At 51.2% G+C, this 18,228-nt stretch overlaps 5 protein-coding genes across 5 annotated transcripts; 3 read left to right on the forward strand and 2 right to left on the reverse strand.

Annotated features, from left to right (window-relative positions):
- Positions 1 to 523: 523 nt before the first annotated feature.
- On the reverse strand, positions 524 to 2,584 carry ATNIH1004_004614 (putative DNA polymerase iota; the record flags this gene model as incomplete). The annotated part of the gene is made up of 3 exons (XM_033569284.1): positions 524 to 1,969; positions 2,158 to 2,445; positions 2,537 to 2,584. 3 exons carry the CDS (start codon positions 2,582 to 2,584, stop codon positions 524 to 526), a joined length of 1,782 nt encoding a protein of 593 aa, XP_033428090.1.
- A 1,064-nt stretch (positions 2,585 to 3,648) lies between these two features.
- Positions 3,649 to 4,767, forward strand: ATNIH1004_004615 (uncharacterized protein; the record flags this gene model as incomplete). Its single annotated transcript, XM_033569285.1, has 1 exon — positions 3,649 to 4,767. One exon carries the CDS (start codon positions 3,649 to 3,651, stop codon positions 4,765 to 4,767), a length of 1,119 nt encoding a protein of 372 aa, XP_033428091.1.
- A 966-nt stretch (positions 4,768 to 5,733) lies between these two features.
- On the reverse strand, positions 5,734 to 9,658 carry ATNIH1004_004616 (C2 domain protein; the record flags this gene model as incomplete). The annotated part of the gene is made up of 5 exons (XM_033569286.1): positions 5,734 to 7,137; positions 7,210 to 8,694; positions 8,764 to 9,147; positions 9,202 to 9,237; positions 9,287 to 9,658. 5 exons carry the CDS (start codon positions 9,656 to 9,658, stop codon positions 5,734 to 5,736), a joined length of 3,681 nt encoding a protein of 1,226 aa, XP_033428092.1.
- Positions 9,659 to 10,679: 1,021 nt separating this feature from the next.
- ATNIH1004_004617 (uncharacterized protein) lies at positions 10,680 to 11,653 on the forward strand (the record flags this gene model as incomplete). Its single annotated transcript, XM_033569287.1, has 2 exons — positions 10,680 to 10,815; positions 10,911 to 11,653. 2 exons carry the CDS (start codon positions 10,680 to 10,682, stop codon positions 11,651 to 11,653), a joined length of 879 nt encoding a protein of 292 aa, XP_033428093.1.
- Positions 11,654 to 14,946: 3,293 nt separating this feature from the next.
- Positions 14,947 to 17,254, forward strand: ACS1 (acetate--CoA ligase; the record flags this gene model as incomplete). The annotated part of the gene is made up of 6 exons (XM_033569288.1): positions 14,947 to 14,973; positions 15,041 to 16,285; positions 16,339 to 16,599; positions 16,668 to 16,797; positions 16,854 to 17,128; positions 17,192 to 17,254. 6 exons carry the CDS (start codon positions 14,947 to 14,949, stop codon positions 17,252 to 17,254), a joined length of 2,001 nt encoding a protein of 666 aa, XP_033428094.1.
- Positions 17,255 to 18,228: the final 974 nt, after the last annotated feature.

An 18,228-nucleotide genomic window follows, 5' to 3' on the forward strand; every position in this document is an offset into this window, starting at 1 on the left:
AATTAAGTTAGCTAGTTACGGAGAGCTGGCTTAGTAATCCTCTTCGGAGCCCGGAGGCGCCAAAACCCAGCCAACTATCGTCCAGAGAAGCAGATGAATTGGTGGGATGCCCTGCGATCGGCGACGACAGCGCGTAGTTCTTTATATACAAGAACCGAGAGATTACGGAGTATAGAGGGAAGAGGAGGGGAAGTCGAGGATTGATTTCGATTCATTTCTCTAAGTACTGTATATGTGGAGGTCGGAGTACGGAGTACTTTGATCAATCCATGAATTACTAATTCAACCCATCACCCAAAGGAGAAGACCAAAGACTTGGCGCCAACCCCCTGGAAGGCCACGGGATCGGTTCAGCCCTATTTTGGAATCTAGGGCAGACGAGATCATCGGACACTGACACATCCTAGGGGCCGGCATTTCTTGGCACGGGGTGCATCTAATCAATAAATAGGCAACTATACCACCTCTAAGTCAAGCGTATCATTCGGTCGCCATCAGCCAAATCCATACGCCTTCCCACCCGTCAGTCATCAGGAACGGAGTGGTATATCCTGTGGGCAGCAAGGGCAAAGTGTGGTATCGATATTCCGCAGATGGTGCAAGCTACGCTAGCCGTGTCTCCTTCGCCGTCACTCTCCTCCCAACCATCATCATCGGGATCAGGTTGAGCGTTGAATTCATCCCAGGAGAGGTCCGACCACTCCCCATCGGGCTGCCCAGCTAGATGCGATTCTGCTTCTCTACCGCGAAATCCGGCTCGATCCTCCGTCTGTTGCTTTTGGAACATCTTGCCTATATCCCGGCCACTGCTTTGCTTACGCTCTCCGGCCGCCTCTACTATGTTCGTCACCGCGATGTTCAACAGTTGCAGGTTCCACCCGGACTTCTCCGGGTGAAGCTTGCGGAACATAGACATGGCATGATCCTGCACCAGTCTCTCCGCCAATGCGTCAACGCTCTCATCGAGGTTGCATACGTACTGGGGTAGCGGTGCCGAGCGCGAGATGCGATGGAAACTGCGGGCGTGGCCTCCATCCGGGGTGGGAGGCGGCCTCGGACGTGTGGACAGACGAAGCGTCTTTGGTCGAGCAAGCCAATGGAGTCTCGGTGCCGTTGAGGGGGACGGTCCAGTGGCTGCCAACTCGCCCTCGTCGAGCCTCTCGGTCAGATCAGTCCGCATGCGTCGAATGAGACTAGCCGCCAATGAGACCAACTCTCGTCGGACTCCGTCCTGGGTATCCATGCGCCCGTAGCTATCTTCGATGCTAATCTGGGTTGGCAAGTCCCGAGCCTGCTGGACCTCCGAGTAATCAACGCCATGGATCAGCCCCCAGATCTTCACACCAATATCCCTGGGGGAACCAGGGCCCCCAAGGATCTTATCTAGAAGCATGGGGCCCATGCCGGGACATTGGCAAACGTCTCGGACGGTTACAGGAGCATCATCTGCGATGGGAGAGTCCGACCGAACGCCTGCGCGGATGAGATACGAGGTCACACGTTGGACAATTTTGGAGCCAATGCCGGGGATTTTCCGGATCTCATGGGCATAGAGAAAATCAAGGACGTTGGATTGTGACCCAGGCCCCGCAGCCAAGTACGGGGGTAGAAGGGTCGTCTGGCTGTTCGGCTTATTCGTGTTTCCCACCAACTTGGCGAGAAGTTTCGACGTCGAAATCCCCACCGAGGCAGTGTATCCCTTTTGGTCCTCGAGCTGAGTGCGCAGGTAGCCTGCCAGGTGAGACGCCACAAGCAATCTAGCGTACAGGGACGTTGAATCCACCGGTGCCACAGGAGTGGAGCTGTTGTCGTTTTCAACGGGATAGGTGGGGCCATGTGGTTTGGTGGCATCGTACTGAAAGCCCTGCATGGGGTCCTGCCGGTCGAGGTGAAAGAATGAGTGTTCTAGGTCGTTTCGATTCAACAGAGCCACGTTGTAGGTAATCATGTCTGTGACATCCAGGAACAACTGTGTAGCTATTGTCAGAAACGAGGGTTCGATGGTTCCGCTCTGTGTGGGGTCGGGCGATCCAAAATGGAAACAAAGAGCGAGAACGACAAAACCCGTTAATGACCGAGGACAAAGGAAGGAAAAAATGATAATAACAAGAAGAATAAACGAATGAACAATAAAAGGCAGTATACCGGAGTACACACCTCATCAAACCCCAATTTTTCGACCCGACCACCCCAGACGAAGCGGCGCAAGAAGAGATAGAGATCTTTCGAAGCGTCGCGGAATCTAGACAGATCCTCCCCCAAGACGACGACAACATCCGGACAGATCTGTTTGGCTTCTCGAACCAGTTGGAGCTTGCGTAAACCCCGGCGTCGTGCTTCGTAGTTGCAGGTCACGACGATTTGTTTCTGCTGAACGGCGAGAGGCAACGACTTGAGCGCGGGCCGTTCGACCTCAAAGACTGAGGCATAGAAGCAGTCATAATCCTACAATACAGATTAGTCTATCATTTTTTGTGCTCCATGCGTACTCCAGAGTATGTATTTCTTTGGTCGGTTCTCGCAGCAGGATACTGACAATGTGGATGACAATTCGATGGTCATCTCTGGCAGGAGCCACGGCCATCTAAATTGATGGTCACCAGTTTTACGGGATTTGGCAACTGTACACCACGGGGTGCAGTGATGAAGGACAGATACTGGACAGATATTGATCTACTACTCTGCACTCCGTAACTAGGTATTTCTCTTTGGTTGACTGTATGCAGGCGAATCACTCGTGGCGGCAATCGGCACAGAATCACACGCCCTGATTGGCCGCCGGTCACGGGGTCTGGCTTGGTGACTAAGCACCTGGACAGGCTAGCGGCTTGGTGGACTCCACCGGGCCAGGTTCTTTTTATAGTACTTGTTGTGTGACGGTACATGACAATACATCTATAAATAGATAACGTAGGTACTAGATACTAGGTACCAAGTAAGTAGGATAAAGTCCTGGACATTCGCTGTAATGGTAGGAAGAAGAAGAATTTTCCCTCGTACTTCGTACTCCGTAGATCCAGTCGACTTTAAACACGGGGATCCTCAGCGGAGGTGCGGTGTCGATAGCGCGCTTTATTATTAGCAGCTCCTTATGAATTTTTACTAGTAATCATTAACTAATCATTTCCTCCCGTCACTAGCCCCATCGATGGTGCCTTTAGCGCGGTCGAGACTGCATCTCCTCGAATTGCGGCGTCAGCGGTGCTTCTCATCAATTTAGAGTTCTTCTTTTTCTTATATTCTCTGGCGTTGAAAATTTCATTCCCTCATTTTTAAAAAATTTTAATATATATTTTATTCCATCTCATCATGGAGCGTCAATGATCATCAACCCATCGAGGTGGTAGTCCTAAATTAGGAACAACAAAAAAGAAGGCAATCAATTTTTGAAAAAAAAAAAAAAAAAATAATGAAAATAAATTAAAATACGACTCCTCTTTTCCTGCACCAACATCTGATCCCAGACTCCATTCCTTATTAGTTGTCTGCGATATCACGGCGCTTTCGTGCGGGGATTGCCTTCTGACTCAACTCTCTCTCTTCTCTCTTCTCTCTTCTCCTCCCTCCAAAGTTCCTCTCGTCCATGTAGATCCGACGACAATGACCTCCATCGTCCCTCAACCGTCTCCATATCCGTCCACCACCAATATGACCTGCAGTGTGTCGTCGACGGCTCCCGAACGACCGCCTCCGGGAACATCAGCCAGACCCAAACTGACACTGCAAACCACGGCGCTACCGCGAACCTTTGGCACCTCGTCCACGAGTCTCTCCCTCTCGCTGGCTACTGGTCCGACTGCATCCCCCACTGTCCGAAATACCTTCAAGAATGCCTACGAGAACGCATTCCCGTCCTCTGCAACCGCCTCTCCATCCAAATCCTCCTCTACCCACCGATGGAGCAAGCCCTCGTCGCCATATCCTTCCCACGGCCCAAACAACCCCTACCAGCTGCCTCTGGGGGTCAAGAGTATCCTGCGGAACTCGCCGTTGGAGCCCACATGTCGCGTTCGATCCGCGTCGGTAGCAGCGAATAGTGCCACCGGAGGAACGGGATCGCGATGGATGTTCTTCCCCGCAAAGAAGCAGGTCAACTATCGACAGCCCCTCGAAGAGGAGATCAAGACCGTACGCTATACTGCACGACACTCCGATCTCGTCGTGGAGTCGAATGTTGAGCCGCACGACGCCAGCTCCGACGAGGACACGGATTCCAGCTCCAGCCTGGCACCGTCGGATGAAAGCACTACCTCGGACGACGAGAATCCCAGAACCGACACAAACCACGCCTCTATATCTTCATTCGAACGGAAGAAGCGAAAACACCTGAGTGCGGAAAAACAGGTGCGAGCTGTGGCCCTACTGGATGGACTCGAGGAAGCCTACGGCTCGACTACCCCTCAGACTCCCCGGCAGCGTCGCATCAAGCGTCGCTGTGAATGGCGGTGGACGTTGGGTCCTCTGGAAATCCGCACCGAAAATGCACAGCCTTCTGCACCACAGGACAATACTACTATGACGACGACGACGACGTCGACGTCGACACCGGCGGGGCCGGTGTTGTCGAGCGCGGATGCGAAATGGGCCGAGCGAGATGTGGACAGCCCTGCATCTTGGGGCTCGGACCTTCTCTCTGCCTCAAGTACGTCGCAAGCACACTCCAGTCCTAGTTCGTCGGTTGCCTCGGATTTGGCGGACAAGAATGACGAGTTCTGGAAGATCACGAGTCACGAACCTGAACGTGCATATGTCGATCCATCTGAATAGCTTATGAAGTTACTCACCCTTGCATTACTATTCTATTTTTGCATCATTTACTTACTACTTCTTCGACTATTATTCCCCACCCATCACGATTTATGCACATAGAAAGCATGGGAGATGAATCATTGGGAGTATCGCTCATCGTCACATATGGACCGTCTACTATCTTTATTACTATTATTATTATTACTATTACTATTGTTATTATTATTGGTGTTTGGCATATTGGATTTCTATTTGGAGTTTTGCATTCATTGGCGCCTTGGTTGTTGAAGACGACATGACATTGCATCCACCGAGGTAACCCAGCGTCTATTCATTCCATGTACATATTGCATACTTAATAGAGACTTTCGTTTTTTTATTTTCTTTTCCTCCCCTTTCAGAAGATACAATACTTTGGACACCGTATAATGGTCGTATCCCTATCGCGATACGAACAGGACTACGTACCTTACTGCTAGCGAGAGAGATAAATATAGAAACGGGGTGGATCTATTACCCGTATTCAGTCGATCACTGGCACGCTGCATCAGCATTGCATCAGCATCACATCAGCCGACTCTCTCTTTTTTTATTATTATTTATTTACTTCCTCTTGAGTTCTCCGAATCCATAAAGCCAAGGGAGTGATATCTAGTCTATGCATGGAGTATGTCGGTGTGCATTGTGGTCTCTTCCTGGAAGACGGTGATCTATTGTTATCTTTTGGTATCCAAAAATACTCCGTATATCGAGGCAGATTGATTCATGGACTGGTCGAATGTACTGGCTAATCGTGCACATATTTGGGTCTTGATCCGGTTCTGGGTTACTGACGACTCTTGCAAATGGTGGTTTATACGATTTAAATAACGTTGTAATGTATCAATGATAACAGTACTAGTGTTGATCTCCAGTCATTCAACCATGTTCAAATGTATACATACTTATTGAGCCTACTATACAAAATAAGTAACCATAAATAAGTTAATTCCCTATCTCGGTCTCAATATCCGGCTCACGTCCCGACAGATCCCCCGTGAACCGGTGTCGGACTTTGCGAAGCGCAAACACGGCCTCGTCGCGTGCAAATGCCACGTTCCGCGCCGGTTTCCACTGCATCAGCCCCCTTTGCTGGCGCTGTTCACTGCGTCGATTTGCCCTTTTGACCTGGTCCTCGCTTCTGGTCTCCGTCGACGGCTGGCTCTCACTGGAGGGGTTCGTCCCGTTGAAGGACCGCCGTTGCTCGGACGTGTCATCCTCGATGTTGCTAGACGTGCTGCCAGTGCGTTCGACCTTCGCGGAAGCCGAGGGACTTATTGGGTGAAGCGGTGGTTCATCGCGCCCGGCTTCGGGTTCGGCGACCTTTTTGCTCTGATCGTCGACGTAGGCACCAGGATCGCGGCCGAACGCACCGCTCTGGTCCTGTCCCTGCTTGTCGAGCCATTGTCGACGTTCTTTGGCATCGGCGTGTTTTAATATGTCACGTCCGTCAATCAGAGACTGCTCGTGCATGCGCTCAACATCTTCTGGTACTTCGACGGAGACACTGCGGGTCCGCACGCCTTCCGCAATGCAGGCCTCCCACGTCTCGAATGTCTCGCGGGAATGGTTGTCCACGACGAAACGCTCATGCGACTCGTCAATGCCTGGGGTGAACCGGGCGGTGAACTGGACTCGGCCGATCAGTTGGATGTCTTCAAGCCCCGGCTCGCGTTTGCTCTCCCAGTTACTCTCGGTGATGTAGTTCTGTGTCAACCGCCTCCCGTTCTTGGTCGACCAGATCGGGATATCCACGGGGGTGTCCTCGTTGTCTACCAGATGTTGGAGCCACAGAGCCGCGAACCCGGCCGCTTGATGCTTCCCTTGCTTGTGTAGCTCAAAGACCACAGGGGACCGGTAACGGTGTTTGACTGGTAGGCGCATGCCACCACGCAAGGCGTTCAGATCGAACGACAGGTCCTCTCCGTCGACGGAGCACACGTGTCGGGTGATCTCCCCGTTGCTGCCGCCGGTTCGCAGCTTGATCTTGGATCGATGGTTGAACCCTCGCACGGTGATCTTGTCCGAGGCGACTTCGAACGTACCCACGTCCCATCCCAACATGGTAGGGGGTAGCTTGGTCTCGACATGGCGGAAGAGAAGCGAGATTCGGATGCGTCCATAGCCGACGCCGCCATCCAGAGGATACCACCGGGTGACCTGCGAACTGGTCTCGAAGAGGTCAGAGAGCTTCAGTGGCACCACTCCTAGGATCGGATCGTGCTCCCGGTACCGCTGATCTCGCACGGTGACGGTGACGATGGCCGAACGCCAGTCGCGGACGAACCTTTCAGTTCCGGCATTAAAGATCGGCTTCGAACTGACGGCTTTGGCTCGGGTGCGGTAGATCTAGGGCTTAGTTAGCCTCGGCGTATTCACAGAATTTTCTTTTTTGGAAAGAAGACGAGGGGGAGGGGCTACCAATTGGTCATTGAGGATTATCTTGCAGTAACTGGTCGGCAGCTCTTTGCCTTCCTCTTCCGTGTTCTCTCCATATGGCTTAGCTGGCTCATATTCTTTTTCGTTGGAGTAGTGGCTTCCTTTGATATTGGCCAGCTGGAGATTCACTATCTGATGTACAACGACGCTCAGAATCCCACTGGGCCAGAGTGGATCTGGCGGTGTGTACGCAACGGCGTCTTCCTCCTCGTTGGAAATGACGCCCTTGTCATCCTGGAACTCGGGGATATCCTTCAAGTTCGGCGGCAGATCTTTCTTCTTGCCATCGGTCCTCAGCTCCCGTCGCAACTTGGGCTTGCCAAAGAAGCCCACTTCCCAGTGCAGTTCGCCTGGCATTTCGCTCCCCTCGCTAAGTCCCTGCAATTTGGAGACTTGGGGATACATCCGGCCCGGGTGTTTAATCATTTCTCGAATAGGTAGCTCAACCTTCCCAACGATGTCATCTGCTGTGTGCCGATCCGAGTCCCATAGCTCAACACTCAGATTCTCGTCGGCTTTGATTAGCTCCGCCGTCACGAGCAAAGCGGCTGCCTCTTCCCAAACCGGGTTCAAGTCGTCCGTGATAACCCGCGTACAGTACATAGGTTTGCCATATTTGGAGAATGAGAGATTGATGTAAGGGTCGCTGCCGCCGCCGTAGCTGCCACGCCGGTCCTGCTTGCTTAGTCCAACAGCATGGTGGATACGAACCCACATAATGCCCAAAGCATGTGTCTCCTTGGCGATATCATCACCTTTCAGCATCATCCCGAGATCCATCGTCATTGACTTGGGGGCTGCGAAGAGACCGCACGCGGTGCCAATGGCAGAGTTGACAAAGTTGGAGATCAGTGGCAGATCCAAGATGTTGACACCCGTTTTAAACATAGGCATACAACCAGCCTTGATATGGGGGATGCCCACCAGGCTGAAAGTCAAGTCTTTCATGAATGGGGCCTCCGGCATCATCTGCAGTCTCACGCGCACCGTGCCCACCATCTCAATCAGTTCGACAAACACAGGAAATGGGACCCCGAAAAGACCCCTGATACCCAGGTAGAATATGAGCTGCATGTGCATGTTCCGTGCCTTTGACGAAGCCGTTCTGCCACTCGGCGCCGCGTGATATGCGAACGAAATCTCGATATTGTAATGACTGCCACCCTCTTCTAAGGCAGCCGCTTCTTCGGGATCTTTGTTCTTAATATTCTCCTCGCGGATGTTCTCCTTAAGATACTGCACATGCTCATCCGGAAGTGCCCGTAGGCTTAGAATCCGTAGAGGGTTATTTCCTTGGTCAATCTCACCGATACGGACGTTCTCAATTACCCCCGGCGCGGACGCTTGCATAATATCTTCGATGGTGTCGGCAATGGGCGACAGCATCTCCGGGTTGACCAGGCCCCAGATAATACCGAGGAAGCTGTTCATCCATTCAACGGACTCGGGTAGTAAATTCGCCGTAGCCTAGACCGTCAATCGATAGTTAGCATAGCCCGCCACCATCGCAAGACCTCTTCGAGCATAACAGCGTACCATTTTGCCTCGAAGCTGCTCGCTGCTCCATTCCATCTCACGACCACTCCGGACCACTTCTTGAACCCACAGCCACACTCCACTGGCGACGCAGGCGGCCAGCGGTAGGAGACCCCATAGTGAGCCGCCGAAGATACGACCTACGAAGATAATGCCGAATACTATTCCAATACACAGATCCGCTCCCCGTTTGTGCAATTGATTGTACATAGGTTGGTATGTGATAGAAGGTGTAGGGTGGAATAGAATGTTTGTTCTCTCCCCGTGGATGGGGACATCGGAGGTTGTACCTTCTGCGATAGGATCGGGTGGTGCCGTGATGTCCTGGTTTTCCTTGTACTCAGATAGACTCTGGTGGGGGCCTGTTTGAACCGCCTTCCATGGCTACTGTTAGAGAGAGAGCCTTGGGTCTCGGCCAAATGCCAAGTCAGAACTCACCGTTGGTCGTCCGAGATTGGCATTCGGGACTACCAGCTATAATCTCATTTAGCAGAAGAAAAGACCCCGGGCGAGGTTTGAATACCTTTGGATTTTTCACCGGTTCCATTGAATCTTCATCCAGATCCTCAACCTCAATGTCTCTGCCTGTTGTCGGATCGGTCACCACACGAGTCCTGCCCTTGCCCACTTTTCGGGGTCGATGAGGCACTGTCTCTCCATGGCCCTCTCCTTTATCCTCTCCTTTCGCCTCTTCCTCCTTACTCCGACTCTTCTTCTGCTTCTCTCCCTCCTTTTCTCTCGCTGCCAGAGATTCCTCATGTGCTTTCCGAGCCTGCTTATCCTTTTCAAGGATCTCTAGGAATTTTTGGATGGTAGGGACGGGGTTATGCCCACTCCAATGCTCCCCAACTCGACGCTGTCGGGGAGACTCGGCCCCACTGGCATGAGCTGGCATATTGAACACGGTATATTTGAGAGCGTGCAACAATGGAGCAGTGGTCGAAGGGCGTTATGTTATATAGATAGCAGAGGCCGATCTCATCCCCTGATGGCTTGGGAGGCCGGCAGGAGGTCTTCGTTGCGAATTGGGAAGTACTACTTAAGGAAATGCGATGAATTGAAGAACTGGTTTCATCGTGGAAGACCAGCGGGTTCGGTGAAGTAATCACTCTTCGGACTTCCAGCCCTATGCTGCAGAATGTTACGTCATTGTGGGGAGAACCAGACAATCTGCCCAATCCACTGCAGACGTGCTATTCGGGCCCAGTAGAAAGTAAGGGTGTGCCAGATGATGGATTTCTCTGGTCAAGACTTGTGCAAATGAATCGACCTACAGTGTTGGTCTTGTCAAAGCAGGGGAAAGCCTGCATTGTTTTGCTCATTGACGATGATTACATAAATCCATGCCTTGGCGTTCTCTCGCTATGGCGATGGGGATATTAATCGATGCTGGAGGAGTGATGATGTCACCGTTGCCTGAAGGACTTTAGAACGACTGAATATGCCAAGATTATGGCTGATTGTGAAGAGCAACACTGACCAAACTGTAAACTTGTCTCTGGTCTGATGGGATATGGGTGCACGTTGGTCCCTCGTTCTATAATATAGAAAATTCCTCAGAATCTCTTCTCTTCCGGGTTCGTGGAACATCTGCCAAATCTAGGATGATATAAGGTGACAAGGAATTGTTGAGAGGTGAAGAGGTCTCTTGTAGAAATGGGGCGCCACTTGTGGCTGGTGGATGCACGGCCATTGCTGAGGTAATCTACCACCTTTTCTGTCTCAGTGGACTGTACTACGTAAATCTATCCATAAGGCCGCATCGACCATCGACGGAGTTTGGCCTCTGTCCCTGAGTATATTCTAGCGTTCGGGCCGATATCCTTATCCTCCGAATCTATCTATCGACCAAGGAGTTATACACAAGAGCCACAACCTTGATATTCGGTATCCACAGCCACTTCAATTCCCAGAAAATGTCGTCGGTAGAGGAGTCTCCAGCGCAAAAGGCTGCTCGTCTGAGGCGTGAGCGCCGCGAAGCCAAGATTAAAGAGGGTGGAGCGGCACGGTTGGATAAAATCACAAGTTTGACCGGACGGACACTGGCCAGTGGTATGTCTTGATTCTTCCTTTTCCACTGGAGCTACGGCTCTCACTGCGTATGAACAAGAGAGTCTGTCTGACGTCTTTTGTTTGGGTTCCTACAGCTCGCGAGGACGCACCGACATCTCTATCCCCATCCACGCAGCCCTCTGCACCTGTGTCATCGGCGCCAGAAGCGACATCCGCGCTGCGTCAACCTGAACCACCATCTGTAGAGGCTGCGCCGAATACGAATCCCGAGACCCAATCACCGGAATCGCTTCAAGCCCAGCAGGAATATATCCGTGCACTTTTGCGTCAGGACGCCCCGCCCCAGGGTCAGTCAGGACAAGAAGACTTCGAAGAGGAAGATGTCACGATCAAACTGCTCAACTCGCTCATGGGTAATATGAGCGGCGGGGGTGCAAGCGGGCCCGGAGACGCTCCAGGAGTATCACAAGCTGACCTTATATCTGCCCTGGGGTTTCCTTCGTGGGCGGCGAGCATGCTCCCGGGCGTGTCTCAGCCGCAGACCGAGGCGGAGAAGAAGGCAATCTGGACCTGGAAGATCCTCCATGTGCTTTTCTCCATCGCGGTTGGCATCTACTTGATTGTACTCGTTGGTTCCTCGGTCTCGATTTACGGTAGTCGACCGCCTCCGCCGGCTACAGCCCGGAATCCTTTCCTTTTCTTTACGACCGGGGAGCTGGTGATGACAGGGGCGAGAGTGTTGTCCAGGCGTGGGAATGGTCCAGCCGGTCTGGGGTTGTATATTCAGGTTTTTCGGGATGTTATTCGGGATGGAAGCGTTATAGTGTTTTTGTTGGGAATGGCCACTTGGTGGACTCGTGAGTGGACAGTGTATTGAAGTCGGCAGGCTATTTACTCTTTTTTTTTTCTTTTCCCCGAAATTTATAGTTTGGAAGTCATATCGAGCCCATGCATTTAGGAATGCACAAATTCCTGGTTCTTACCTAGTCCTCTGTGCGTTTACCGGTGAATTAAACTAGAATGATCGGGAGCAACAACCTCAAGGCTCCGCGGTTACTTCGTCTGTTAAACCTTGCATGGGTGTTGGTATTTGTATAACAGGAGTCTGCCCGATTACGAGAGAAAAAAATCTACTCAACATGTTCCGGAGTATGGTCCACAAGCCAAATGATCCCTTTCATTTTTTAAAAAAGGAAATAATAGACGGTGATTCAACTTGAATGATATACAAGCCCGTTATTATTCTTCTTTTCTTTCTTCATTCATACCCAGAGTAGACCCACCGCTCCTCGTAGGGAAAGCCCTATGGAGTATATTGCACATATTGTGTGCAGTGTCTCGATGATAAACGCCGAGATGTCTGCAGAGGTTGCTAGCTAGCAGCAGGGTGAGCGGAACATGTTTGTGGCAACAGATAGTTACAGAGTAGACGCTAGGTTTCTGTCGCTGTTAGGATCACAGAAATACAGAATAAGCCCAGTCCCAGTCCACTGCTGGAACAAAATTAGAGTCGTTCATGGACTCGTTTCACTAGTAGACGGTGCAGAGGGATTTTTAATCCACATGCCTGCAATCCCACGCTGGTTAACACACTAGGCCGTTTAGTGGTGGGCGAGGGCACGGATGGCAGAGAAAGGAAAGTTTAAGCAAAACAAAATGCAAAATGAAAAAAAAAAAAAAAAAAAAAAGGACAGAAAGAAAGAAGAAAGACAGAAAGAAAAAGGAAAGAGAGAAGAAAATAAGCAGAGATTACTCTGTAGTCTGTAGACAGTTGCACCGGGAAGAGCAAGAGTCGAGCCTATTTTGTGCCGATATAAGGACAGGGGAATTGCTACCTCGGAATGTTACGAGGTGTAGGTCGTAGTCCTACGTCGTAGTAGCAGTCGGTGATGAGGATTGGCATCGCGGTGGGCTGGACAGGGGACATGGCTCACCAAGGTGGCGTAAAGGTTGCCGCCGGACTAAAGCAGGTGCTGTCAAACAAGGATCCTCAGTCGAAACTAATGACCAGCTAGTTCGAGTAGTGTGGAAGTAGGGTCTGATGTCCCCTGTCTAGCTTGCATACAAGACGGGGAGGTAATAACCCGAGAAAAGCCGTCGGGCATGTATCTCTCTGTCTTCTTACCGAAATTCAAAAGCTAGAGAGGTGTCGGAGAGACTGTGAATAGGACGAAGGGAAGATAACCTTATATTGCGGGATACACCTACATCGGATGAACCGTAACCTCGGTGCATGCTTGGCCGAACTTCCGGGTGGCCATGCCTGTAAACCAGGGTCAACTCTGGATCCTCTCATGGTGATGGCCTTATTACAATTCCAAGGGGAGGAAACATCAAACAAGAAGGGAGGAAGGGGCAAAAAAAAGATTGACACCCCACACACAGTGAAGTGGGCCCCAGGCTTTGCTCACTTTTCAGGGTTGAAGCTTGCAGTGGTGAAGGAGGGGCATTCTCATGGCATCAATCCGATGGATTTCCTCCGATCAGAGATTAGCTATCAAATTCAGTACTAATCAATACCAGGGAACTTCAGTACTTGGTAGGTATAGTACGGAGTATCAGTAAGAGTCCTACTACTCCGTAGGTTAAGGTTAGGACCCCACTTTGTGCAATACTTACCAACCCATAGCCTTGCACGACGTGTAGGGAAAGGTGGGAAGGGAACTCCCCGTCATAGTGAGCGACGATCATGCTTGATGGAATTTCCAGTGGATGACTCCATCATGAGCCCATTGCATTGGCATTCCGCAAGCGGCTTGACATCGGCTGGACCATCCAATCCCGTCCTTATCTAGCCTGAGGCACCCATGCACAGTGGTCATGGTTATTGGACAAGAACCTCGCATGTACCTAGTAGGTACCTGCGACTAGTAGGTAGCAGTAGTAATTAGGTACTGATACGAACCAGCGAAGTTTCCGTGGTTGATATGGTTTCTTCCCCGCACACCAAATGACGAACGTCACCTATACTACTAAGGTACTACTATGATGAGGCGGCCCGGTTACCCCCTCCAATCTCACTGCTTGGCTGATGCTCTTGTGATGCATGAATATTTTAAATTCTCTGTGAAGATCTGTCCTGGCGTGGTTGACTCTCCGATTCAATATGCCAGTCCTCCTGCAGGGTAGTAGTACCTACTTTAGACACCCCTGGAGGAAACCATGGATGGATTCATCTGGGATGAGGCTTGTAGACCCTTGGACAAAGAATGTCATCTCTTGTACGAAATAGGATGATTCCCCTTGAGTTTCCTTGGGAGAATCGGGGCGCATCACCCACCACTTCACTTCCCCGGGGCAACGGAAACCAAAAAGTTCCAGTCGAGCCCCGCATGGCCGAGCCCAACCTTTTTGGACGCGTTCGGACTTCAAACAGTAGTAGTCTGACGGACAATATCCATTCATCATTTCACGGATTCTGGGGGACTGGAGATGGTGCTGGGTAGAGAAAATATTCCCCCTTCCCCCCCCAACCAAAAAAGAAGAAGAAATTAAAAAGAACAAAATAACAACAATAGTTAACTGTCCTACTACAGAGACCTCCGTAATAATAGAGTCAGACACTTGCAGCACGTTTGAGTCTTAAGAGTATAAAGCCTCTACGTTCCAATGAAAATGCTTACGGTCACCCGGAAGAATGGAATATTAGTTACTTTACTAGTTAGTTCTTAGTAGTGCCCTTACGTTCAGATGTGAAATTGGATGGCCTCCACCGGACCCCCGGAGAGCGGGACCTCAACAGTGTTCAAATAAATACCCCCATTTCATCCCCATCCCAACCTAACTCGTCCGGAATTTCTCTCTCTTTCCGTTTTCATCCTTTTCCTTTTCTTCTCTCCATCTCATCCCTTTCTTCTCTCTCCTTCTCTCCATCTCACCGAGACGTGGTTGTCGCGAATTATATTTTGACCCCGCCCTAACCCCTCCTCTCCTTGCACCGACGAACGATTTTACTTTCGTCTACCTCCCACGTACCTGGGTTATAGGTAGGTACTGTCCAAAATTCGCTCGACCCTGAATCTATGGGTTGCCACCTTGCGTGGAGGAGCGCGTGTGAAACTGATCCGCCATCGTTGCCATAACAGATCCATCATCCCCCCTCTTTTCTCTTCCTCTTCCCTTTCTTCCTCCTCGTGCGTGCCTCAGAAGTTTCTCCCGGAGCTCGCAATCATGTCCGAACCCCGGAAGTCGTCCGTGGTAAGTACGGAAAAGTGGGAGTGCTGATTTCTTCTCCGATCCTCAATGGCTGATGGCACCCTTCCAGGTCCTGGAAGCCCACGAAGTCGATACCTTCCATGTTCCCGAGGCATTCTACAAGAAACACCCCACGCGTCCTCATTTGAAAGATCTAGACGAGTACAAGCAGCTCTATGAAGAGTCGATCAGCACCCCGGATACCTTCTGGGCCCGAATGGCCCGCGACCTTCTCACATTCGAGAGAGACTTCCAAACCACTCACATTGGCTCCTTGGAGAATGGTGACAATGCCTGGTTCCCCGAGGGCCGCTTAAACGCCTCCTTCAATTGCGTCGACCGCCACGCCATCAAGAACCCCAACAAGGTCGCCATCATCTACGAGGCGGACGAGCCCAACGAGAGTCGCACGATCACCTACGGCGAATTGCTTCGTGAAGTGTCCCGGGTGGCCTGGGTGTTGAAGCAGCATGGGGTGAAGAAGGGTGATACTGTCGCGATCTACCTCCCCATGATCCCAGAGGCCGTCGTTGCCTTTCTGGCCTGTTCCCGCATCGGCGCCATCCACTCCGTCGTTTTCGCCGGTTTCTCGTCGGATTCTCTCCGTGATCGTGTCCTGGACGCCAGTTCTAAGGTGGTGATCACGACGGACGAGGGCAAACGTGGTGGCAAGGTCATCGGTACCAAGCGCATTGTCGATGAAGCCCTCAAGCAGTGTCCCAATGTCTCGAACGTTCTTGTGTACAAGCGTACCGGGGCGGAAGTTCCCTGGACCAAGGGCCGCGATGTCTGGTGGCACGAGGAAGTTGAGAAATACCCTAACTACATCGCCCCCGAGTCGATGAGCTCCGAAGACCCATTGTTCCTTCTCTACACTTCTGGCTCCACCGGAAAGCCGAAGGGCGTTATGCATACCACCGCGGGATACTTACTCGGGGCTGCCATGACGGGTAAATATGTCTTTGACATTCACGACGATGATCGTTTCTTCTGCGGTGGTGATGTCGGTTGGATTACCGGCCACACCTACGTTGTGTATGCGCCATTGCTGCTGGGATGCGCAACCGTTGTCTTCGAGAGTACTCCGGCGTACCCCAACTTCTCTCGCTACTGGGACGTGATTGAAAAACATAAAGTCACCCAATTCTACGTGGCTCCCACGGCACTGCGGCTGCTGAAGCGCGCTGGTGATGAGCACATCCATCATGAGATGGCCCACCTGCGTATCTTGGGCTCCGTCGGTGAGCCCATTGCTGCGGAAGTTTGGAAGTGGTACTTCGAGAAGGTCGGCAAGGAGGACGCCCATATCTGCGACGTGAGTAGTCCTGTTCGTTGCTGTCACGTTACAATCCTAACTCGCTTTGACAGACCTACTGGCAAACTGAGACTGGTTCCCACGTCATTACCCCCTTGGGCGGCATTACTCCCACCAAGCCCGGAAGTGCGTCCCTGCCATTCTTCGGTATTGAGCCGGCCATCATTGATCCAGTCTCCGGAGAGGAGATTTCCGGAAACGACGTGGAAGGTGTACTTGCTTTCAAACAGCCGTGGCCGAGCATGGCCCGCACGGTGTGGGGTGCTCACAAGCGGTACATGGATACGTACCTGAATGTGTACAAGGGATACTACGTAAGGGATTTATTTCCTTTCTTTTTTCTCTTGGTCCTCATCAGTTATAACTAACGGATTGATATTAGTTCACTGGTGACGGTGCCGGTCGTGACCACGACGGATACTATTGGATCCGTGGTCGTGTGGACGACGTGGTGAACGTATCTGGTCACCGTCTTTCCACCGCAGAAATTGAGGCTGCTCTCCTCGAGCATCGTAAGTTACATCGTCAAGGCCCGTAGAAGTTGGCCCAGCCTAACAATCCGTGGCAGATATGGTTGCCGAAGCCGCTGTGGTCGGTATTGCCGACGAACTTACTGGCCAAGCCGTCAATGCGTTTGTGGCCCTGAAGGACGGCAACGAGACCAACGAACAGGTCCGCAAGGATCTTGTCATGCAGGTTCGCAAGTCGATTGGACCGTTCGCAGCCCCCAAGGCAGTCTTCGTTGTCGAGGACCTCCCTAAGACCCGGAGTGGTAAGATTATGCGCCGCATCTTGCGGAAGATCCTGAGTGGCGAGGAGGATAGCTTGGGTGATACCTCAACGGTAAGAATTACGTTCCATTCTAGGCTTGAGGATGCGAGGAGCAGAGACTAATTTGATTTACAGCTATCGGACCCCTCGGTGGTTGACAAGATCATCAGTGCAGTTCACACTGCAAGAGGCAAATAGGCATGGATGATAAAATGACTTACGAGAATAAAAGAAAAGAAAATGGAAAGAAACAATTAACCTCAAGTGAAGTTTGCGAGTCTCACCGAGCAAGGGCATGATGAATTGATTCCCTGTTGTGGGACAGATGCTATCTATCCCTGGGGCAAGTTATTCATGCGCTTGATTCATTTTGGTTATTTCCGTGATTCCCATCTGTCTTGTTAGGAAGCGATTCCATTTCGAGTGAAGTTAGTATAGCCATATCATACAATTTACTGTCAGATATACTGCCATTCTTCCGTTGGTCTTCTCATAGGATGCGAGTATGAAGAAAGAACCGTAGAGATAAACCCGGAACTGGATCACCTGATGGGGCATCTGATTAGCCTGATTCACCTAGAACGCCCCCTCTCCAATAATCGACAGAGGTCGGACCCAAAATGATGAAAGTGCTTCATTTTAAGAGTGGCTTAGGCATCCTTCCGATATTCAGGCATCTGATCACGTGCAGACCGTCAGGTAAATAACCGGAACGATACAGATCAATACCACCTTGGCAGAGCCCTCCCTACTCCATCCGGCAACTGGCCTTGTCACGACCAGTAAGCAACACACCCCGCTGACTAAGCCCGCTGTCACTTCCGACAGCTTCTCGTTTTCTTCACCGTCGCGCGTTCTGCTCTTCCTCTTTTCGCCCCCCTTCGTCCTCTTTCTTTTCTGTCCACCACAGACGTGTGGTTATCTGGGAACCTGTGTGCATCCTGGCTCTGACGGTAAGTGTCCGTCTGTAGCTGGTGTGGACTCCCTTTTTTTTTCTCCTTCAGAAACGAAAAAAGAAAATAAAAAAAGAGGAAAAAAAAACAAAATCCCAACCATTCCAGCGTTCTCTCTTCTATTCGTGAGCGCGTCGAGGGTTCTCTTCGACTGACGGCTGCTTCTTATTTTGAGCTTGCAACAGGGCGATTCTCTCCCAGCTTTTTTTGATTGGACGT

The sequence above is a fragment of the Aspergillus tanneri genome (assembly GCF_003426965.1).
Source record: "Aspergillus tanneri strain NIH1004 chromosome Unknown AapTan_3_pilon_pilon_pilon, whole genome shotgun sequence".
NCBI classification, from domain to species: domain Eukaryota; kingdom Fungi; phylum Ascomycota; class Eurotiomycetes; order Eurotiales; family Aspergillaceae; genus Aspergillus; species Aspergillus tanneri.